Below are 25,048 nucleotides of genomic sequence, written 5' to 3' on the forward strand. Positions count from 1 at the left end.
TCAAAGATTTATTAAGAATTCAGTAAGGGCCAGACACCGTCTTGGGTGTTTTGTATACATTATGTCTAACCTTCCCTCAGCTTTCCAAGGAAGTTATCATCACCCCCATATTACAGATTAGAAGACTGAAGTCTAGAATCCTCCTTAATCACCCTGGCTAACATGCTAACAAACAGAATCTGAATCAAACCCAGATCTACTGACTCCAGAGCACTCCCTCATCCCACAATCCAAAATGTTGTCCGGGGGGATTAAAAACCCTTGAGGATAATTCTAGAGAGTTTAACTTTTCCGTCCACATCTGGGAATACATAAGACGCAAGAGAAATGGACTGTAGTTGTTGAGTGTTGCCAAGTAGAATCTTTGTTGACTCTAACATCAACTTCTTGAGGAAGCAGAATGTTAACGAAACAATGAGAAAAAATACGTCTGCATTTGCGCCTTGAGCCAGAGGCACATGGACTAAGTGGGCAGGGCGCTATTTCAGGGCCATTCCCCCAGTAAGAAAGCAGGAGAGGGCAGAAGCAGGCACTTGTTCCCATTTGCCTTTGGTCTTATCTCCACTGTCCCCGCACAGTGGTTCCCAACTGCCTAGGCACCATCTTTATGAGAATCACCTGGAGCTCATGTTAAAAATACAGGTTCTGGGGCCTAGTATGTGGGCCCTGGGACATATATTTTTAAGAACCCTCCAGATAATCTTCATGCAAGGCCAGGTTTTGAAGCCACTGCTCTATCAGACAAAGACAGTGAGGTATACTGCTGACTGAAGACTTACCCCAAAAGGAGATTTTTCAAGAAAATTAGGTAAGAGGGGAAAAAATTAGCACATTACTTTATTTAGGAGATAAAGACAACTTTATTCAGGAGAGAGGGGTTACAAAATTTCTCCAAAGAAACTTTAAAGAGGATTGTAGCCTAAGAAGTATCACAGTAGCAACAGGAGAAGTCCCTAAGTTCTAGTAGGGATTTTCTCAGAAATAAGAATTTTATAAAAATCATCTTCCCTGTCTGAGCTCTGGTTTCCACAATTATAAAAAGAGGCCTCTAGATGCCAATCTAGTAAGAATATTGTGAATAATTTTGCAACATATGATTGTTAAAGTTAGTTTTTAAGATGAAGAAAAGGCTTTTGTTAATGATAATCAGTTCGTGCTTTACATGTATTAACTAAATGTAAATATGTAAACCATTTAGAACAATGACTAGTGAACAGTGATTTGTGTAAGTGCTCAGTGAACATGAGCCATTATCACTATTAAGACTTCTAGGGGTGACCGGCTGGCTCAGTCGGTTAAGCATCTGACTTCAGCTCAGGTCATGATCTCGCGGTTCATGAGTTTGAGTTCTGTGTTAGGCTCTGTGCTGACAGTTTGGAGCCTGGAGCCTGCTTCAGATTCTGTGTCTTTCTCTCTGACCCTCCCCTGCTCATGCTCCCTCTTTCTCTCTCTCTTAAAAATAAACATTAAAAAAAAAAAAAGACTTCTAAACTACTGCGCAGAAAGAACACAACAGGGCATTCTAGAAATATGAAGCATCACACAAGAGAAAGAAGAAAGGAACAGAGGAACTACAAAACTGCCAGAAAATAATGAACAAAATGCCAATAAGTCTATACTTAGCAATAATTACTTTAAATGTAAATGGACTAAACTCTTCAATTAAAAGACAGAGTGGCTGAATGGCTAAAAATGTAAGACCCATCCATATGCTGCTTAAAGAGACTCACTTCAGATGCAAGGACACACACAGACTGAAAGTAAAGGGAAGAAAAAAGATGTTCCAAGCAACTGGAAATCAAAAGAAAGCTGGGGTAGCTATAATTACATCAGACAAAATAGACTTAAAATTTTTTTTTAATGTTTATTGATTTTTGAGAGAGATAGATACAGAGCATAAGGGGGGGAGGGGCAGAGAGAGAGAGGGAGATACAGAATCCAAAGAAGGCTCCAGGCTCTGAGCTGTCAGTACAGGGACCAACGTGGGGCTCAAACTCACAAACCGTGAGATCATGACCTGAGCCGAAATAAAGAGTCGACACTTAACTGACTGAGCCACCCAGGCATCCCTGCAGTGATCATTTTATAATACGTACAAATATTGAATTGTTGCATTGTATACTGAAACTAATAAAATGTTATATGTCAATTAAACCTTAATTGAAAAAAAAAAAACAAGCATTACAGAAAAGCCAGTAATTTTTTTTTTTTTTTTTACCATTCTATAGCCATATTGTGAAATATTATTCTTGAAAAGCCAGAATCACTCTTTCGTTTGGGCTGACAACATTATTTTATTGAAGAACACTAACCCTTCATTCTAGACACTCATAAGTATGTCCCTTCTCTGAGCTCTTACCATTCTTGCAGATGCTGATATTCAAAACTCCTGAGCCCAGGCAGTTTCCTTTAGGTATACAGAAGCCGGCATTGTCCGAGGTATTGGCTAGTACTTCTCCAGGCACCTTATACCGAAAAGCAGGCAGTCCCTGCACACTCTCAAAGTCACTGAAGGTTATATACACTGATCTGTTAGGAAGGAAGAATGAAAAGTCAGTGTGGGCTCTGGTCAGTGTAACTGGCCCCGAACCAGTAAGTTAACAACCGTTCTCAGGTACAACATGGTTAAAGCTTACAGGGTAAAGGGGTAAACGAAGCTACAAAAGAAAGTTTGAAAGGAACTCAACCCACTCAGTGCAGACGGTGAATCATAACGAAATTTGTTTAAGAGGTAGCAACTGTAGTAACAGCCAAACAAGGCCAAGAAAAAAAAAATGTGTGGTAGGATATTAAGATGACATTTAGGATGGAGCCTCACATCGAAAGAAATAAAAGAGTCGTCTAGACCAGCATGGACACGTGCCAGCGTGGATGAAGCAGAAGCAAGGGCAGAGGCAAAGCAAAAGCAGAAAAGGTCACAAAGGGCTCGGCTGGGTAGATTTTGTAAGCACTTGAAAAGTGCCCCATTAGACAGATCTTTGATTTGAATGTATACTGATACCCATTTACCTCAAATAAAAATAGTGTCCATATTCTGGAATTCATTTCAATGTTTATTATTTCAGCCATTTATTTCAACGGAGTTCAACTTAATTTTGTCGTGAGTCCTTACTGAGCGTCAGTGATCGCACATAATACTAACCACCCTTGTATTTGCATAGCGCCTGAGTGACAGAGCACTCTCACAGACACTGTCTCAAGTGGTCCTTCATCTGAAGCCCAAAGGAATTGCTTTCTGGGTCTGGCTTTTTCATCTTTGAACCAGAGGTGGGATATGTCTCGCAGGGTTTGGGACAACATGGGAGCTGCCTCCCAGTCACATCCCACCCCTATAGCATTTCCTAAATAAAATATTTTAGGCAAACGGAAAAATAGAGAAAGTATTATAATAAATACCTTTTACAACAAATACTAGCCAGGTAAATAAAAAACATATTATGGCTATAACTGCAGCCGTCTGTATAACACTCCTGATTCCAGTCCTCCTGATTCCAGTCCTCTGCATCCCCAGAGGTAGCCACTGTCCTGAACTTGGGGTTTATCCCTCCCTTGCCGGTGTTCATCCTTTCACAAACGTGCACATTCATAAACAACATGTGGCATCGTCTGCTACTTTTATGTGTTCTATACACAGTACACCGTGTTCTTTTCCTGTAATTTGCTTTTTCATTCAACATCATTGAGATTTATAATATTGATATAATATCTCATTATTGAGATTTATAATATTACAGTCTGATTCTTACATTTTAAATCTTACATGATATTACATCATATGAATACACAATTTGTTTATATTCTTTTTATAGAGACTTAGATTGCTTCCAATTTTTCACTACTAAGAGTGTGATGCAATGGACTTTTCTGCGTATGCCTCCTTACACGTCTATACAAGGGTTCTTCAGGCCAGCGAGCTTATGTAGGAGAACAGTGAAGCACCATGGAGTTTGCATGTCTTTGGCTTTACTAATAATTACCAAATGGCCCTTCAAAAGTGGTTATGCCAGATAAGAATGTGTTTCCTCTGTGCCAAATCTTTTAACGAGCCTCCTACTACCTTTCCAGTTTGTCTTATTTCACTCACTGCATTCAAATGCATTTTCTGTTCCTTCAGTCCTCCCACAAATATGTATGGACAAGGGCAGCCAGCTAGAGGGGGGCTGTGGTATTTCTGTGGGAGAGCTGGAAGGGTGTGAACCATGGCACAGGCAGCAGGGACGGACAGGTGGGGGCCAATACAAGAGCTATTTCTGAGAAGGCATCCCAGCACCTGGTAGCAGATTCTATGCAGGAGAGGAAGGAGATTTATAGTATCGACAATATTTCTGGCAGGTCTGGCTGGGTAGGTGGTGCAATTATGTAAGCTATGAAACACCACCAGAACAGCAATTCTTGATAATATTGAATCAACAGCATCAAATGCAGCTAGGTCACTTGGGAATTTGAGAAGTTTCATAAAAGCCTGGCTTGGGTGAGTGGGGAGGATATGGAGACTATATGAGTCAGACATTCATTTGGGTAGTTTGAGGGTGAAGGGCGGAGAAAGGGCAATGGTGATGGGGGGAATGGGAATCAGGGTGGAGAGCAGGATGCCTTCTTCCCAAATAGGAGCCATAATCATGAAGGACCAGGTGGAGAGAGAGAGAGAGAGAGCTTACGGGGCAAGTGAGAGCAGGAATGATCTAAGGGAAGGTGATAGCTAATACCTATAAACTCTGAAATAGGGACAGCAGTTTGATTTATTTATCTTCTATACAGAGGTTATCTGTTGACTGGAAGAAGACCAGGTCAAGTTTCGTGCTTGACAGAGCATATCATAATAACTCAGAGCCATCACTTAACATTGTTTACTCTCTGACATGCCCTGGGCTAAGTGCTCTACTAACTGTAACTCATTTGTCCTCATATAACAACTCCTAAGGTAGACAGCTATCCTTATTTTACCAATGAGGAAAGTGAGGCACAGAGTGGTTGAATAACTTTCCCAAGGTCACTGAGCTGTAAGTGTTGGAGCTGGTATTCAAACGAGCCAATGCAGTCAGGCTCTGGAGCCTGTGAACCACTATACCACACTGTCTCTCAATATGCCATCAGCATTTATCACTGATTAAGCACAAATGGCCATGCCTGTTAAGGGTAGCTGCATATATTCCTCACATTTTGAGGGGTTTTGTAGTCAAATAACCTATTTATAAAGTCCTTACCTGCAAAACTCAGATGGGAAGACATAAAGAATTTCATCTTTGTTTATTAACGGGTGAAAAGAATCTCCGTCTGTTCCATTAATCATATTGCACTTGTCCGTTGTCCACCAGTCAAGTGACCTGGAATTGATACGCACAAGAAAGGGTCAAGATGACCAAATTTTTACATTTTTTTAATGTTTATTTATTTTTGAGAGGGAGAGAGAGAGAGAGAGAGAGAGAGAGAGAGAATGAGCTGAGAAGGGGCAGAGAGAGAGGGAGACACAGAATCTGAAGTAGGCTCCAGGTTCAGAGCTGTCAGCATAGAGTTCGACGCGGGGCTTGACCCCATGAACTGTGAGATCATGACCTGAGCCAAAGTCCAGCACTTAACTGACTGAGCCACCCAGGTGCCCCAAGATGATCAAATTTGACTTGAGAGTTTTTTTCAGATGGTCAGGACTTTTCAAGCCTTAATTGGGAGCCAGCTACCCACAGTATCTTATTCATACACAGAAACAAGGGGGGTGCTGGTTAGGGACTGGATCAAGAGGGGGAATAGTAGGCACCTGATCCCCAAATCAGTTCTGATAGAGGCAACATCCAGAAACATCCTCTTCCCTTCCTTCAAAAAAGAGTATCTGATGCAGAGGCTTAAAACACCCATTTTCTTAAAACATTGATTCAATTTAGCATGAACAATAGCCTTGTTCAGAGCTAGCTCACTGACAGGCGACCTCAGGACAGGTATGTTCAGCTCTTAAGGAAGGCATTAAGATGGCAGAGTAGTAGGAGCACCTTATAGTTGCCGCCTCCCTCAAACACAGCTAGATAAATACCAAATCGTTGTGAACACCCAGGAAATCCATCTGAGACTGAGAGAACAAAGTGCACAACTATAGGGAGAAAAGAGGCCACATTGTGGAAGGTAGGAGGTGTGGAGATGTGATCTGGGGGAGAAAAGAGTCACTGGTGCTGCAGAGGGGAGGGAGCTCTGATCAGAGAGAGAGAGAGAGAGAGAGAGAGAGAGAGAGAGAGAGGGAAAGAGAGGGAAAGAGAGACAGAGAGAGAGAGAGAGAGGGAGAGAGACAACACAGCATGCAGGGCATTGCACAAGAAAAACACTTCCCCAAGACCATTGATGGGGACAATGAGGGGGCTGATAACTGCAAGATTTTATAAGCAGTGGAGCCCAAAGTCTGAAGTTTCAGAGGTCTGTGTCACCCCGGGGATGGAGACTGGTGGATGTAGAGGTGCTCCTGTGGGGAAGGAAGGCAGAGGCCCGGGAACAGACAGTGTGCTCTGAGGACCCCCTGGGTCACACTGGGAGAGACAGTTCCCCTTCCTGGACAAAAGAGCCGGTGGGCTCCACTGAGCTGCCCCATTCATTAGCAGAGGAGCAGAGGTGCCTGCTGAGGGCAGATAACTGAGACACTGACTTTTTGCTGCGCTTTACCATAAACTCCAACCCCCATGCCTTCAAGTGACTGCCCTTCTGGGACAAACCGGCACTAGCCACAGTACAGTGAGACCCTCTCCCAGAGGATTAGTGTGGGTCCATGCCACTCTGGGTCCCTAAAACTTGGGAGTTTTGAAACCCAGCAGGCACACCGGAGCACTGTGCTGCCATGTGGGCAGATGGCTGGGACACAGACAGGGTGAAGCAGGGATCTGAGGGAAGCCTGGGACAAATGAGGGAGAGATTGTTTGCTCTTCCGTGAGGGCTTCCTGAAGAGCAGCAGGCATGAACTCCCCTCTCCAGGGATGAGAGCTGGCTGACGCCATTTTTCACTGCACCCATCAGCACAGACAGACTTCAGACAGAGGCACAATGCCCACAGTAGAGGCTTGAGCCTCATATACTAAGCCCTGCTCCACTGCACTCTGCAGATGTTTTTGGTTTGTTTTGCTTTGTTTTGTGTTTTACTAGGACAAGTGTCACTGAGAGCCAGAGCAGCAGTAGGCTCCTCCCCCAGGAGACTAGCACAAACCCCTTGCACCCACCAGGTCTACTGACCACAGAGTGCTGCAGAGTTTCAGTCTAGGGGATATAGGATCTAGCCTCTTGACAAGCAGACCAAAATACACTAATTAAAACTTGCCACACAGTGGACAAGATCCAAACAATCCCCATTCTGCAAGGAGAAATTCTGCAGAAGACTGATCTGAGGGAAAGAGCTGCCAAAACACAACAGCAGATCACACACAACATACACCAGAAACATTTTCTGAAGCATCAGGCACTAGGCAGAATAGAATGTCTTTTTAATATAGACATTACTTGAGCCAAATCATAAGAGACTCTTAAAAACTGAGAATAAACTGAGGATTGATGGGGGTGGGAGAGAGGGGAAAGTGGGTGATGGGCATCGAGGAAGGCACCTATTGGGATGAGCACCGGGTGTTGTATGGGAGCCAATCTGACCTTAAAATTCATTAAAAAAAATAATACCGACATTACTGTCAGGAGTGGGAAACATAACAGGTTTTCCTAATACACAGAAGACAGACACCTAGACAAAATGCCAAGATGGAGGAATTCATCCCAAAAGAAAGAACAAGAAGTATAGAAAAGTATGAGAAAAGTACAGAAGATACCAGGGAGAGTTCCTTACCACAGAGATATAAGACCTAAAAACTAGTCAGGCTGAAATAAAAAATGCTATAACTGAGATGCAAAACCAACTGGATGTAATGACCACAAAGATGGAAGAAGCAGATTAAGTGATATAGAGGATAAAGTTATAGAAAATAATGAAGCTGAAAAATAGAGGGGAAGAAAAATATTGGATCACAAATGTAGACTTAGGGAATTCAGTGACTCCATAAAGCATAATAACATTTGTATCATATTAGTCTCAGAAGAAGAGAAGGGAAAGAGGGCAGAAGGTTTATTCGAGTAAATTATAGCCAAAAAGTTCCCTCATTTGGGGAAGGAAACAGACATCCAAATCCAAAAGGTACAGAGAACTCCCATCAAAATCAACAAAAGCAGGCCAACACCAGGACACATCACAGTAAAATTTGCAAAATACGGAGATGAGCAAAAAATCCTGAAAGCAGTAAGGGAAAATAAATCCCTAACCTATAAAGGAAGACAAATAAGGTTAGCAACAGATCTCTCCACAGAAACTTGACAAGCCAGAAGGGAGTGGCATGATATATTCAATGTGCTGACTGGGAAAAATATGCAGCCAAGAATCCTTTATCCAGCAAGGCTGTCATTCAGAATAGAAGGACAGATAAAGAGTTTCTCAGACAAACAAAAACTAAAGAAGTTCATGACCACTAAACCAGCCCTGCAATAAATAGTAAAGGGGACTCATTGAGTAGGAAAGAAAGGCCAAAAGCAACAAAGACTAGAAAGGAACAGAGAAAATCTCTAGCAACAGTGACTTTAGAGGTAGCACAATGGTACTAAATTCTTATTTATCAATAATTACTCTGAATGTAAATGGACTAAATGCTCCAATCAAACGACATGGGCATCAGATGGATTAAAAAAACAGAAACAAAAAACAAAAAACAAAAACCAAGACCCATCTAAATGCTTCCTACGAGAGACCAAGTTTAGACATAAAGACACCTCCAGATTGAAAGTGAGGGAATAAAAAACCAGTTATCATGCTAATGGATGTCCAAAGAAAGCCAGAGTAGCCATACCTGTATCAGACCAACTAGATTTTAAACCAAAGAGTGTAACAAGAAATGAAGGACACTATATCATAATAAAGGGGCCTACCCAACAAGAAGATCTAACAATCATAAATATTTATGCCCCAACTTGGAAATATGCAAATATATACATCAATCAAAAAAAAACACAAAGAAACTCATTGATAACAGTACAATAATGGTAGGGAATTTTTAATACCCCACTTACAGCAGGGACAGATCATCTAAGCAGAAAATCAACAAGGAAACAATGGCTTTGAGTGACACAACAGATGGACTTAACAGATATATTTGGAACATTTCATCCTAAAGCAGCAGAATACACATTATTTTCGAGTGCACATGCAACATTCTCCAGAATAGATTGCATACTGGGTCACAAATCAGGCCTCAACTAGTACAAAAAGACTGAGATCATACCATGCATATTTTCAGACCACAAGGCTATGAAACTTGAAGTCAACCACAAGAAAAAATTTGGAGAGACCATAATACATGGAGGTTAAAGAACATTCTACTAAAGAATGACTGGGTGGCTCAGTCAGTTGAGTGTCCAGTGCTTGATTTCGGCTTGGATCATGATCTTGCAGTCTGTGGCTTCAAGCCCCTCATTGGGCTCTGCACTGACAATGTGGAGCCTGCTTGGGATTCTGTTTCCCTTTCTCTCTGCATCTCCCTCTATTTCTTTCTAAAATGAATAAATAAACATTAAAACAAAAAAAGAATGAATGGGTTAACCAGTAAATTAAAGAATAAACTTTAAAATACATGGAAGCAAATGAAAATGAAAACATGACAGTCCAAAATCTCTGGGATGTAGTAAAAGCTGTCATAGGAGGGAAGTATATAGCAATACAGGCCTATCAAGAAACAAGAAAAGTCTCAAACATACAACCTAACTTTACACTTAAAGGAGCCAGAAAAGAAACAGCAAATAAAGCCTAAAGGCAGCAGAAGAAGGGAAATAATAAAGATTTGAGCAGAAATAAATGATAGAGAAACAAACAAACAAACAAAAAACACATTAGAACAGATCAACAAAACTAAGAGCTGGCTCTTGCAAAGAATTAATAAAATCAATAAACCCCTAGCCATACTTATCAAAAAGAAAACAGAAAGGACCTAAATAAATAAAATCATGAATGAAGGAGGAGACCTCACAACCAACACCATAGAAACACAATTATAAGAGAATATTATGAAAAACGATATGCCAACAAACTGGGCAATATGGAAAAAAATGGAGAAACTCCAATAAACACATAAATGACCAAAGATACAACAAGAAGAAATAGAAAATCTGAACAAATTGATCACCAGCAAAGAAACTGAATCAAATAAAAAAATCTCCCAACAAACAAAAGTCCAGGGCCATATGGCTTTCCAGGGGAATTCTACCAAACATTTAAAAAAGAGTGAAATCAAACTGTTTCAAAAAATATAAATGGAAGGAAAATTTCCAAACTCATTCTATGAGGCCAGCATTACCTTGATTCCAAAACCAGGACGAAGGGAGAATTCTCCACTAAAAGGGAGAATTACAGGCCAATATCCCTGATGAGCACAGATGTAAAAATTCTCAGTAAGATACTAGTAAACTGAATCCAACTGAACATTAAAAGAACTATTCATCATGATCAAGTGAGATTCATTCCTGGGCTGCAGGGTAGATTCAATATTCAAAAATCAATCAACATGATATACCACATTAATAAAAGAAGACAAGAACTATATGATCCTCTCAAAAGATGCAGCAAAAGCATTTGACAAAATATAGTATCTATTCTTGATAAAAAGCCTTTGGCAAAGTAGTGATAGAGGGAACAATACCTCAACATCATAAAGGCCATGTAGGAAAGACTCATAGCTAATACCATCCTCAATGAAGAAAAACTGAAAGCTTTTCCTCTAAGGTTAGGAACAAGACAGGGATGTCCACTCTCAGCAGTGTTATTTAACATAGTACTGGAAGTGCTAGCCTCAGAAATAAGAGAGCAAAAAGAAACAAAAGGCATCCAAATTGGCAAGAAAAAGTCAAACTCTCACTATTTGCAGATGACATGATACCCTATGTAGAAAACCTGAAAGACTCCACCAAAAAACTGCTAGAACTGATACAGAAATTCAGCAGTCACATGACACAAAATCAATGTACAGAAATCTGTTGCATTTCTATACACCAATAATGAAGCAGCACAAAAAGAGAAATCAAGAAGTTGATCCCATTTACAATTATACTAAAAACCATAAGATACCTAGGAATAAACCTAACCAAAGAGGTAAAAGATCTGTGCATGGAAAACTATAGAAAGCTTATTAAAGAAATTGAAAATGACACAAAGAAATGGAAAAACATTCCATGCTCATGGGTTGGAAGAATAAATGTCGTTAAAATGTCTATACTACCCAAAGCAATCTACACATTTAATGCAATCCCTATGAAAATACCAGCAGCATTTTCCACAGAACTAGATCAAACAATTCTAAAATTTGTATGGAACCATAAAAGACCCCAAATAGCCAAAGCAATCTTGAAAAAGAAAAGCAAAGCTGGAGACATCACAATTCTGACTTCGAGCTTTATTACAAAGCTATAATCATCAAGAGAGTATGGTACTGGCACAAAAACAGACACATAGATAAGTGGAACAGAACAGAAAAACCCAGAAATAGACGCACAACTATATGATCAACTAATCTTTGACAAATCAGAAAAGAATATTCAATGGAAAAAAGACATTCTCTTCAACAAATGGTGTTGGGAAAACTGGTTAGCAACATGCAGAAGAATGAACCTGGACAACTTTCTACATCATACACAAAAATAAATTCAAAACGGATGAAAGACCTAAGTGTGAGACAGGAAACAATCAAAATACTGGGGAAGAACATGGGTAGCAACCTATCTGAAACTGGCCACAGCAACTTCTTGCTAGCCATGTCTCTGGAGGCAAGGGAAACAAAAGCAAAAATGAACTATTGGGACTTCATTATGCCAAAAAGCTTCTGCCCAGTGAAGGAAACAGTCAACAAAACTAAAAGGCAGTCCATTGAATGGGAGAAGATCTTTGCAAATGACCTATCTGATAAAGGGTTAGTATCCAAAATCTATAAAGAACTTATCAAGCTCAACATCCATAAAGCAAATAATCCAGTTAAGAAATGGGCAGAAGATATGAACAGACATTTTTCCAAAGAAGAGATCCAGACAGCTAACAGACACATGAAAAGATGCTCACCATCACTCATCATCAGGGAAATATAAATCAAAACCATGATGAGATACCACCTCACATCTGTCAGAATGACTAAAATGGACAACACAGGAAACAACACATGTTGGTGACAATGTGGGGAAAGGGGAACCGCCTTACACTGTTTGTGGGAATGCAAACTGGTGCAGCCACTCTGGAAAACAATATGGAAGTTCCTCAAAAAGTTAAAAATAGAACTACCCTATGACCCAGCAATTGCACTACTATATATTTACCTAAAGGATACAAAAATACTAATTTGAAAGGAGACATACATCCCAATGTTTATAACAGCATTACCAACAATGGCCAAGTAATGGAAAGAGCTCCAATGTCCATTGACTGATGAATGGATAAAGATGTGATGTGATGTGTGTGTGTGTGTGTATGTGTGTATGTGTATACACATATATATAATGGCATATTACTCAGCCATCAGAAAGAATGAAATCTTGCCATGTGCAACAACATGGATGGAGGTAGAGTGTATTATGCTAAGCAAATAAGTCAGTCCCAGAAAGACAAATATCATGATTTCACTCATATGTGGAATTTAAGAGAACAAAACAGATGAACATAAGAGAAGGGAAAAAAATAAGAGAGAGGGAGGCAATCCATAGGAGACTCTTAACTATAGAGAACATGGGGCGCATTGGTGGCTCAGTTGGTTAAGCATCTGACTTTGGCTCAGGTCATGATCTCACAGATTGTGAGTTCGAGCCCCGTGTTGGGCTCTGTGCTGACAGCTCAGAGCCTGGAGCCTGCTTCAGATTCTGTGTCTCCCTCTCTCTCTGTCCCTCCCCTGCTTGCTCTCTCTCTCTCTCTCTCTCTCTCTCTCTCTCACAAAAATAATAAATAAATGTTTAAGAAAAAACTATAGAGAACAAACAGACGGTTGATGGAGGGAGGTGGGGGGGGATGGGCTAGACGGGCGATGGATATTAAAGAGGGCACTTGTCATGACAAGCACTGGGCATTATATGGAAGTGATGAATCACTAAACTCCACTCCTGGAACCAATATTATATGTTAACTAACTGGAATTCAAATAAAAACTTAAAATAATAAAAAATAGATGATGGGGATTAAGGAGTGCACAATATAGGTTGTTATAGGGAAGTGATGAATCTCTACATTTTACACCTGAAACTAATCTCCCGCTGTGTGTCAACTAAGTAGAATTTCAATAAAAATGCACAAGAAAGAAAAAAGAAAAAAATTAATAAAATACATTGGTACATTTAATTAATTACTATAAAGTGATAAACATTCTGCTTATATTTGGCTTCCAGAGAACATGAAACAAGTTGAAGGCAAGAACAGCATGGAAGATGGGTATAATGTATTACAAAATGGGTAACATTACCGTCCTATTTGGGAGGAGAAGAGACAATAGACAACTTTCAATTTTGTCAGCAAAAACTGTTAAGTATGAACCATAAAATCTGAGGGTAGAATAGGCATAAACCAGAAAAAAAGTCCAATATATTAAATAACATATCATTATATTATAATTGTATCAATAATTATATTAAGTATTTAAAAGGATTACACTCTGCTACTGAAAGATTGGGAAGAAAACAACAGATTGAGTTTAAAACAAAATCCAGCTATATCCTGTTTACCCCTAAATTTCCCTGTGGCCAGAAGCCTGATCATCCAGGGGCAACACTGTTCCCAGTTTCTCACATATTCTTTCAGGGATCTTATCTATTTTGGTGTATGTGTTTGTGTGTGTACACATGCACAAATATACATTTATGTACATGGATATGTGTACTTTTTAAAATTTAAACAAGCTTTTTATTTAAAAACAGTTTGAGAGGTGCCTGGATATCTCAGTCCGTTGAGCATCCAACTTTGGCTCAACGTTCACGAGTTTGAGCCCCAGGTCAGGCTCTGTGATGACAGCTCGGAGTCTGGAGCCTGGTTCAGATTCTTTGTCTCCCTCTCTCTCTGCCTCCACCCCCACCCTGCTCATGCTCGCTCTCTCTCCCTCTCTCTCTAAAAAATAAATAAACATTAAAAATATATAAAAATAAAAATAGTTTGAGATTTACAGAAAAATTGTGAAGGTAGTACAGAGGGTTTCCCTATATTCCACACCATTTTTTTCTGGGAAGCTTGGATATAAATTTAATGTTCAACAACAGAATTCCTCTTGCCTAAGTCCCTAAAGAATTACCCTCTTCTTCTCTCTGAGGTTTCTAATTCCTCTTATAGAAATCATCTTGTCTTATACGTGGCTTTACTACAAACTGCCTCGGCTCCTTTTTAGAAATAGCTTGTTTCTTAGTAATGTTAAAAAAAAAACATTTCTGAAATACCATAATGGTGAACTCGAATGTATTTTATCTTTAAAGAAAAACACATAAACAGTACACAATCATAAATTAAATTAAAAAGAGAAACTCTTCCCTGTGCCCCCAAAGTGGTTTTAAAGTATCTGTGTTGCAGCTACACATCAATTCAATGACCACGAGGAAAGTGAAACTTGTTGCCCCTTGTAATTCATGCCCGGCTGAGATCAATCTACAGAGCACTAATATTTCATCTGTAAAGTGTGTTGCCCCAATCCTGATTTCTAAAATACTAATTATAAAAGATATTTTACATATTTATAGAGCGTGACACCCAAAAAATGACAGTGTTAAAATTCTTTTGAAATAACGCGTAAGGAGACGTGCAATTTAAGCAAAAATTTTTTAAATTTAAAATTTTCAAACTTTAAATATATTCAAAAAGTATATTCAAATTTTAAAAATAATTAAAAGTAAAAATCATTACACTTACGTTTTTCCATTCCATTCCACAATCTTTGTAAAGTCAAGGTAATTATCTTCTCCCGTTAGAAAAACATAGTCTCCATCATTAGTCCCATTTTTCTGAAAATAAGTGAACACGATCATTTTAAGAAATTGTGGTGGTTAATTTTACGTGTCAACTTGTCTAGGCTACAGTACCCAGTTGTTTGGTCAAACGCTAATTTAGATGGTGCTATATTTTGTACATGATGAAGATTTACAATCAATTGGCTAAGTAAAAGATTACCAACGATAATGTGGGTGGACTCATGCAATCTGTTGAAGGTTTTAAAAACAAAATCTGAGGTTTGCTGGACAGAAAGGAATTCTCAGTTCTGCAATGTAGAATTCCTGCCTGAGTTTCTAGCCTGCCAGCCTGTCCTAGGGGTTTCAGACTGGCCACCTGCTGCCCCACAACTGCACAAACCAATTCCTTAATACATATAAATCTCTTGGATAGATAGATACTACAGATGTAGCTAGAGCTCTCCCATTGATTCTGTTTTTCTGGAGAACCCTAATTGATACAGTAACTGAGAAACTTAATCTTCACAAAACTAACCTAGTTGAGGCTAACCGCTACATAACACTGAAGCAGAACTAAGATATAGAGTGACTGTTCGACTAAATGCCATATTAACCATGCTACTACTTTATGGTTTCAAAAAGTTTGAGCCCGATTAAATAATGAACAAAGGATTTGAAGAGACATTTCTTCGAAGAAAATATTCAAATGGCCAGCAAGTACACGAAAGGATGCTCAACATCATCCGCAAATGCAAAGCCATAGTACTATTTCACACCCACCAGGATGATGCTAAAATTTTTTTAAAACATAAACAAATAAAGGAAAAGGACAAGCGTTGGTGAGGATGTGGAGAAATCGAGGCCCTTGGGCCCTTGGTGGGAATGGAAAATGATGCAGCTGCTGTGGACAGTAGTTTGGTGGTTCTTCAAAAAGTTAAACACAAACCCAAAATTCTATGACCCCAAATTCCACTCCTCCCTATATATTCAAGAGAATTCCATTCCAAATATACATCTCAATGTCCATACAAAAACTTGTACACATAGGTTCAGAGCAGCATTATTCATAAGAGCCCATGGTAGAAACAACCCAAATATCCATCAACTGATGAATAAAGTGTGGTATATCCATATAATAGAATATTACTCAGCCATAAAAAGGAATAAAGTGCTGATACATGCTACAACATAGATGAATCTTGTAAACATAATGCTAAATAGAAGAAGTCAGATACAAAGGTCATATATGGTATGATTCCATTTACAGAAATGTTCAATTGCCAGAAATGGTTCCAACCTCTTGGCCACCATTTGTATAATAGTAGGCATGTGTGTTCAGTTTTTTAATTTTATTTTTTGCCTAACCAAGCCAAACTCCATTCCCAAATGCCCTTCCTCTCGGGGTCTGAGGAAGCTCTCACACAGAGAGTTCTGGCTCTTCTCCTTCAGCCTGGGCCAGCCTGGCCTCCTGCTCAGCACCAGCAGTCTCAGCACCCCACGGGGCAGGTGAGAGGTTGGGCAGGTGTGGGGGGTTACTTATGTTTTGTTTCAAACAAAACAATAATCTTACTTTTCTCTACAAAAGCAAAAACAAAAAAGACACAAACCTTTTAACTATTAAAAAAAATTCTATAGATTCACAGGCAAATCCATAGAGACAGAAAGTATAGATTAGTGGTTGCCAAAGGCTGGTAGAAGGGGAGAAATGGAAGTGACTGCTAACAAATGTGTGGTTTTTTGGGGAGGATGATGAAAATGTTCTAAAATTTGACAGTGGTGGTGGTGGTTGTACAACCTTGTGAATATACTAAAAACCACAAAATTGTACACTTGAAACTGGTGAATTATATGTAAGTGAATTATATGTCAATAATGAAAAATAAGAAAGCATAAGTCCAGGGCCAGGACCCTACTGTAGGTTAGCTGCAACAAAAGAAAGTTGTATTAATATAGTCCCATTATTTCTTTCTTTAAAAAAAAAAGTTTTTTTTAACGTTGATTTATTATTGAGAGACAGAGCATGAGAATGGGAGGGGCAGAGAGAGGAGGAGACACAGAATCCAAAGCAGGCTCCAGGCTCTGAGCTGTCAGCACAGAGCCCGACGCGGGGCTCGAACTCACAAACCGCGAGATCGTGACCTGAGCCGAAGTCGGATGCTCAACCAACCGAGCCACCCAGGCGTCCCTGTCTCTTTCTTCTTTTAAGTTTGTTTATTTATTTTGAGAGAGAAAGAGAGAGAGAGTGTGCACATGTGCACGCATGAGCAGGGGAGGGGCAGCGAGAGGGAGAGAGAGGATCCCAAGCAGGCTCTGCACTCATAGCATGGCTTAATCCTACGAACCATGAGATTGTGACCTGAGCCGAAGCCAAGAGTCAGAAGATTAACCAACTGAGCCACCCAGGCGCCCCAATATATACTTGGGGCTTTCAAGAAAGCTTTCTTCACTTATATATTCTCTCTAAGTTATACTTCTTAAGGGCACATACAGATAATCTATACAACTTTACAAATTCTTTATGTGAGGTTGGAGCTTTGATATCTGGGAAATAGCATGGGTGCTAGTTCCTCTATAATAATAAAGTAATAAGAGCTAACAATTATCGAATACTTATAATATTCCTGGCACTGGTCTAAAGTTATAGTATGAATTATCTCATGAAATCCTCAGAACCACCACATAAAGCAGTGTGGTAGACAGAAATACGTCCACATTCTAATCCCCAGAACCTGTGAATATGTTGCCTAACATGGCAAAAGGACTTCGCAGATGTGATTAAGTTAAGGATCTTGAGATGGCAAGAGTGTCCTGGATTACCTGGGTGGACCCAGGTACTCCAAGTTTTCTTTCAAAGAGGCAAGGGGCCAGGTCAGAGCAGTAGGTGTGATGACAAGCAGAGGTCAGACAAAGAGACTGTGAAGATGTTTCCCTTTTGGTTTGGCAATGGTGAAAGGGGTGCCCGCCAAAAAAAGGCAGGCTGCCTCTAGAAGCTGTGAAATTCAAGGAAGTGGATTTTCCCTTAGAGCCTCCAGAAGGAACACAGCCCCGACAACACCCTGATTTTATGGCTATTGAGATCTAGAACTGGAAGATGATAATTATATTTGTGCTGTTTTAAGCCCCTACATTTATGCCATGGGTAAAAGCAGCAACGGGAAACTAATACAGACATGCACCATTTTACCCTCATTCTATAGATGAGAAATCTGAAGCAAGGAGGAGTTAAATAACTTGTCCGGATCACTCAGCCAGCAAATGGTGGAGCTAGGTAGGACTGAAGCCCAGCTATGTAACCCTACACTCCACGGGCCGATCTGCTTACCAGGCTGTGGGCCTCATTCATTTATTAGCAACCACTTAGTGAATGCCTACCATGTATCTAGCACTGTATATCAGTGAACAAAATGGACACAAATTGCTGCCTTTGTGGTGCATCCACTCTAATACCATTATTATAATTGTTTTCATTTTTTAATGTTTATTATTAAATGCATATGATGTGACAGGCACTTTGTAGACAAACTAAGAATAATAAAATAACCAAAGACTGTTTTACTTTCATTGCTCTAGGCTATCTTTGGAGGTTTTTCACAGATATATTTTTGGGTATTAACACAGATGCATTTTGGGATAACAAGTTGATGCAATGTACTTGTGTTCTATTTTCTTTTTAAAATAGGTTTTTCAGGGTGCCAGGGTAGCTCAGTCGGTTAAGCATCTGACTTCAGCTCAGGTCACGATCCTGTGGTCCGTGAGTTTGAGCCCCACGTCAGGCTCTGTGCTAACAGCTCAGAGCCTGGAGCCTGCTTCAGGTTCTGTGTCTCCCTCTCTGCCCCTCCTCCACTTGTGCTCCGTCTATCTCTCAAAATAATAAACATTAAAAAAAATAATAAAATAGATTTCTCTTCTGATTACAGAAGTAATACATTCTTCTGAGTATAAAAGTAATAAATTCTCATTAGAAAATACAGAAAGATGTATAAAAAGGTGTCAATTATTCATCATTTTCCTAACCAATGGAAAATACTATTTGTATTTTGGTATGTTTCTTTTCAGTATCTTTTCCACACAAGATTTGTTTATAGAACTAAGATATATATGTGTAATATACATACACACAATTTTTATACATAAACACAATTATGTATGTATATATGTTTACATATATATATACATGGACACATATATGTGTACATATATGTGTGAATATATATATATCCTGTATACATATATATGTGTATGTGTATGTACACACACACACACACAAATTGTGCATTTTCCTTAGCATATTTTATATGTTACCAAAAGTTCTTCATAGGTATACTTTAATGACTCCTCAACATTATGTAGAAATAATTAACTATTCTCTTATTGTTGGATATTTAATTTTGATTTTTTGCTACTGCAAATAATGTTGTGTGAATGTTTATGTATCTTTATGCCTAAAAACCTTGTCAATATTTTTGTTTTCTACACTGACTCATAAAAGTAAAATTACTAGAGAAAAGAACATGAACATGTTTAAGCCTTTTGATACATATTATCAAGTTGCTCAAGGTCATCCAGCTGGAGAGTGGTGGAAATAGTGTGGTAAATCAGTTTACATCCCCCAAGTTACTTTTGCTAAGCTTTGTTAATTAGATGAATGACCCCCCCCCCAAAAAAAGTATAAGACTTGTCTTTTTTTGCACTGAGTTTGAACGCTTTTTTTCAAATAATTCAGCTCTCTGCCTTAAAAAACATTCATACCCTTTGTGAATTCTCTTCTCATGTTTTTTGCCTTCTTTGGTTCTTCTTTCTGTCACTTAACATTATTTTGCCAACTATATCGATATATCAATATGGACCACATCCATAATGGTCATGTGGTGCTCCCCACATGAAGTTTTACATGACTTTAAGATACGACAAAGGGCTGCCTGGGTGGCTCAGTCGGTTAAGCGTCCGACCTCGGCTCAGGTCATTATCTCACAATTTGTGAGTTCACACCCTGCATCGGGCTCTGTGCTGACAGTTCAGAGCCTGGAGCCTGCTTCAGATTCTGTGTCTCCCTCTCTTTCTGCCTCTCCCCCACTCGCACTCTGTCTCTCCCTCTGTCTCAAAAATAAATAAACATTAAAAGAAAAATTTTAAAAAAGATATGAGAAAGAACTTCTCTTTAGGAGCAGCAATGTGAACATTACAACAACTTAGAGAAAAATTCAAATACTCCACATAAAAAATGCTGAACCACCAAGGCCCTTCGGTAGCTCAGTTGGTTAAGCAACCAACTCTTGATTTCTGCTCAGGTCATGATCTCACGGTTCGTGAGTTCCAACCCCATGTCACTGATAGTGCACTGAGAGTGCAGAGCCTGCTTGATATTCTCTCTCTCCCTCTCTCTCTGCCCCTCTCCTGCTTTCTCTTTCTCTCTCTCTCTCAAAATAAATAAATAAATTTAAAAAAAAGCCAAACCATCAATTTAAAAAATGAAGGGATGTTATCTCCTGAACTCCTCCCCTTAACTCAGATCTAGCCTAAGCAAAGCAGTTAAGCATTTAAATGTTTCACAGTAATTCAGAAAGGGTTCTCTCCAATTGTTTTCTGCCCAAGAGTCAGACACTGCATGTGAATGCTTCCCTGTCTCTTGCTGGAACCTTTGTTATTGGAGGACAGTCGGGAATAAATAGGTTTTGTGTTATCAGGGTAGGGATGTGGGCTGGATACAAGGAACATATTATGGCAGGAGACGGAGAGGTGCTCTGAGACGGACTACCACAGTCACACCACTAGTGTGATGTCAGCAAAACCCCACGCCCCCTCCACCGAAGGACCAGCTGGACTGGCTGACCTCTCAAAGACACTTTCTAACAGCTATATATTTTATACACGCAAGACCCACACTTAGTGGGAGGTGCTTGAACTCTCTTACGTGGAGGAGAACAGAAGTGCCCTAATATCAGTAGGTAAAAATATGCTGATTGGCCCTGCAATATGAAGTAAGAGTATGTGATATTTAACCAGATCCCTTTTTCTCAAAAGCTCTGCGCCAATGTTTTATATTCACTCATCCTGTTCATTCTCACACGCTGCCCCTCCCCATTAATTGTTTGGCTGTTTCCTACTAGAAGGAAGAGCGTTCAACGCGTTAACCAAGGTTTCTCTCTTCATTGCATGTAGCGGAGCAGATGGTGCAGGCACGCAAGCCTGGGGCATCCGAGGGGGATGCTGGCACGACACCAGCAGAACTAAGGAAAGGTTTTCGGAAGGAGGGTACTTCCTCAGCCTATCCTGGTCTTTGAATGAATGACAGCTCAAGTGTGAACTTTTGTGCCGTTGGCTAAAGAATCAGTATTTGACCAGAGCAGATGGGACAAACTGAACAGAAACACTGCCTTTTTACCAACCACATGCAGACAGTCTGTTTGGCTCCCAAAGGGAAAAGATACAGCAGTCATGTTAATTCAGGGTCATCTTGGGAGCCAGTCATGAAGGGAAAAAGGAGTAACAGTTCCTGACATGTGTACTGTGATTTAGAGTTTATGAAGCATTTTTATGGACTTCTCACTTAGCCTTTCAAAACAATTTTTGAAGTGTGGATACTTTTAGCCTCAAGTTACACATGATGAAACTGAGGTTTAGAAATAGCCCCATAGTTATTAAGTGAAAAAAGTCAGAACATAAATCGAGGCACTCGGATTCCAAGTCTTATGCTCTATTCCTGGATGTGGGAAATGCACTCAAGGTACGAATCTAACTGAGCGATGGTACAGAGCTTTGTGGAGATACGGTGTCTACAAGGAGCGACAAAGGGCAAGGCAGCGAGATGAATAAATTAATAAATAAATAAACACATAAAAGAATACAACCTTGTTTTGGGAAAATAAAAATGCCAATTTGTTAACCAGTCCATAAATGTGGGTTACATTTTAAAAAGAAGTCAGATGAAGTCAGTAATGTAAAAACAACAACGACAAAGAGCAAGCTATACAATAAAAAATTACCTGAAAAATACTGAGGTTTTAGGAACAGGACCTACCTTGCAGGTAGACAGAAACCACTTGGACCCTAAGGGCCTTAAAGTAACCTTTGTTGTATCTCTGTTGGAAACTCACCAGATATTTTTTTCTAGAAGGGATATCTAGTCACAGCTTAAGAAATCAGTGCTTCCTCTGGTTTTATGGAAGCTGGGCTCCTTTTAGATGGGATCTTCTAAAATTTTTTAAAATGTTTATTTATTTTTGAGACTGGGGCAGTAGAAGGGGCAGAGAGAGAGGGAGGGAGACAGAATCCGAATCAGGCTTCAGGCTCTGAGCTGTTGGCAGAGCCCGATGCAGGGCTCAAACTCACGAACTGAGAGATCATGACCTGAGCTGAAGTTGGCACTTAACTGACTGAGCCACGCAGGCACCCCAAGATGGGATCTGCTAGACAGCATCTATTAATTCTGCTCCCCTAGAGAGAAGGATTCAAGGTGAGTTGAACCCTATTTCAGGACCCCTGCCTCTTGCATAATGTTAAGAACTTTTTTTACTATTTTGTTTGAATGGCTTCTAAGTTTTGTATACCCTTGAATGCACAGGGCAGCATTATCACCATCTGCTCTAGAGGAACACTCTAGGATATAACAGGATAAGAGTAAGATTCTTGAGTAGTGAGAACCAGAGAATAACAACAGATTTAAAGGTGAGGAAATTCATCACAATCTCAGACCCCACCCTTAACCTGACACTTTCTTCTTGAGTTTAAGTTTGTCATTAGCAACCTCCCACTATCCATTTTACTCAAGTGCTTTCTGTTTTTTGTTTCTTGGTAGGGGGGACAGATAGAGGGGAATGTGGATTTTTAAAATTGCTTTTAATTTTAGTTCATTTGAAACTCATACAGCAATAACATATGTTTGAATAATAAATACTTGAATGCTGATATATTTTTTATTTCAAGCCAAAGTGAATAAAATCTGCAAGGAGCCACACAAAATTCCACTTATAAGCATAAGAAATCATAGATGAGGGACACAGAGTTTCAAATTATCCATCCTCTTTCACGAATGACATGTCTGAAAATCTAACACGTAGCTCCCACCTCTAATGGACTATCATGTTCCTACTTAGTTTCTTGTCTCTGTCAGGCTGATGCATGGGTTCAGCCCCTAGGTCATCAATGAAGACTTGGCACCTATCACTGAAATTTATGATAGTTTGAAAGACTGCACCTGATTAATGGCACAGTCATACTCTGTATTTTTCATAGCTGCCCTCATTCAAAGTCACTGCTGGCGGCATGCTGAAATTGTGGGAGAAGGGTTTTTTCCCCCACCTAAAAACTAGAACACTTCCTTGTTTTTCACATACTCTACAAGACATCTAGAATTCCAAGCAATTTTGGTCTTTTTTCCTGGAAGACACTCAAAATGAAGATGAAATCTGGCTAGCAGCGCCCTTCATCACCTGAATTAAGAGACTCTATGAGCGCCTGGGTGGCTTAGTTGGTTGAGCATCAGACTCTTGATTTTAGCTCAGGTTATAATCCGAAGGTCGTGGGCTTGAGCCCCATGTGGGACTCTGATGAGCATGGAACCTAATTAAGATTCTTTTTCTCCCCCTCTGCTCCTTCCCCGCTTGTGCATCCATGCTCCTTCAAAAAAAAAAAAAAAAAAAAAAAAAAAAGGATCTAAAAAGAAAGATCAACTTACCCCATAGTACAGGCCAAAATAGGGTGAGATCTCCGGTTTGAAAACACTGATGAGGGACAGGATCTCATCTTTGTAGCCCCAGAGCAGTTCGTCCACGGTGTGTGTCACAAAGAGCGTCTGCTGATAGGCCTTCAGCAGGGCCTCGATGAGCTCCCGGAGGAAGCGGAGCTGGGCCCATTCCATGGCAGTCTGAGAAACACAGGCAAGTTCAGATGGCAGAGCTCCCACCCCACTCTCCTATGGCCCCTTCAGCAAAAAGGGCTGGAAACTTAAAAGTAAATGTTAAGACTGAAGAGCTGCAAAGTCAGCCAGAGAGCTCCTCCTTGGCTACACGTGCACAAATGAGACTCTGCAGTTATTGTTCCTTTCTCAGTATTATATTTTGTAAGTGTGAGTGTAGCGTTCCCACTTGCAAGCTCTCCAATTCTCCCTGCACTGCAGATGCAACGAGAAAAATGCTTGTGAATACACTGGCATCTTTGGCCACAAGGGGGCGCCACTTCCCCTCTGATGGGAGCCAGAGATTGCCCTCCCCCCTCCCCCGCAAGTAGGCAGCAGGGCAGGGCCAAACATAGGATCTAATACTTTTTTCTCCATCCTGAGTCCACCATGACTGTCCAGCTGCATATGTTGTTGTCACCCTGTAGTTAGAGTGGGAGCCTCAGAGGGGTTGCTGTGGGTGAAGAGGAGAGTTTCCAGGGTCTCATGTGTCTTTCTTGGATGGGATTGTCATAACACAGACAGTGAAATCCCGCTAGGCTGTGAGCAGCCCAGTCTCTGCTATTTGGGAAGGGTGGGGGGGATATCAGTATATATTTTGAGAATTTAAAAATCAAAGATGGAAATCTAAACTAATAAGTGTATGCAAATTCTGTTGCTGGATTTTCTGAGCCAAAACAAGGGGCAAATAAATCTTTAAAAAATTATTGGCTATCCACTCCCTTCCCTCCCCGCCCCCCAAATCCTAGAGACATGTTTATTTGAACAAGAGCTGATCCCCAAGACACAGCAAGAAACTGTGGGAGGGAAAATCCTAAAATTCACATTTTGTCACCATTTGAAAAAATCTTGCTTGAGAAACCTCAGAATAAAATGTCTCAGATGAACTTTCAGGAAGGAAACTGTAAAAAGTATACTTATATTTTTACATCTGTATATTTTTAACATAACTTAGTAACTCCTAAATGTAAAACCCATAACAGCTTTAACTTGGCTTTTTCCTTTCTCTTACAAGCCACAATAATGATACTAAAAATGCCTACTTACCACTGCAGGAATATTTAACGTTCTAATTAAGTCAATTTTAGGATCTCCAACAGATTGATTTCGTTCAAAAACATAGGCCTTGTTGTTAACAGCAGATATTGTTGTTCCATTATCTCCAAATTGAATATCTGCTTTGCTTCGAAGTTCCCTAAAAGAAAGAAACAC

At 39.9% G+C, this 25,048-nt stretch overlaps 1 protein-coding gene across 1 annotated transcript in view; it reads right to left on the reverse strand.

Moving 5' to 3' along the window:
- SCARB2 (scavenger receptor class B member 2) overlaps positions 1-25,048 on the reverse strand; it is a 74,267-nt gene that overhangs the window by 13,012 nt on the left and 36,207 nt on the right. Inside the window, exons 3-7 of the mRNA XM_049630670.1 lie at positions 24,884-25,031; positions 23,618-23,806; positions 14,906-14,997; positions 5,205-5,324; positions 2,360-2,529 (exon numbers count right to left, since the gene is read on the reverse strand). Coding sequence (XP_049486627.1) covers positions 2,360-2,529; positions 5,205-5,324; positions 14,906-14,997; positions 23,618-23,806; positions 24,884-25,031 — 719 coding nt within the window. The remainder of the gene's footprint in view (positions 1-2,359; positions 2,530-5,204; positions 5,325-14,905; positions 14,998-23,617; positions 23,807-24,883; positions 25,032-25,048) is intronic.

The sequence above is a fragment of the Panthera uncia genome, chromosome B1 (assembly GCF_023721935.1).
Source record: "Panthera uncia isolate 11264 chromosome B1, Puncia_PCG_1.0, whole genome shotgun sequence".
Taxonomy (NCBI): Eukaryota; Metazoa; Chordata; class Mammalia; order Carnivora; family Felidae; genus Panthera; species Panthera uncia.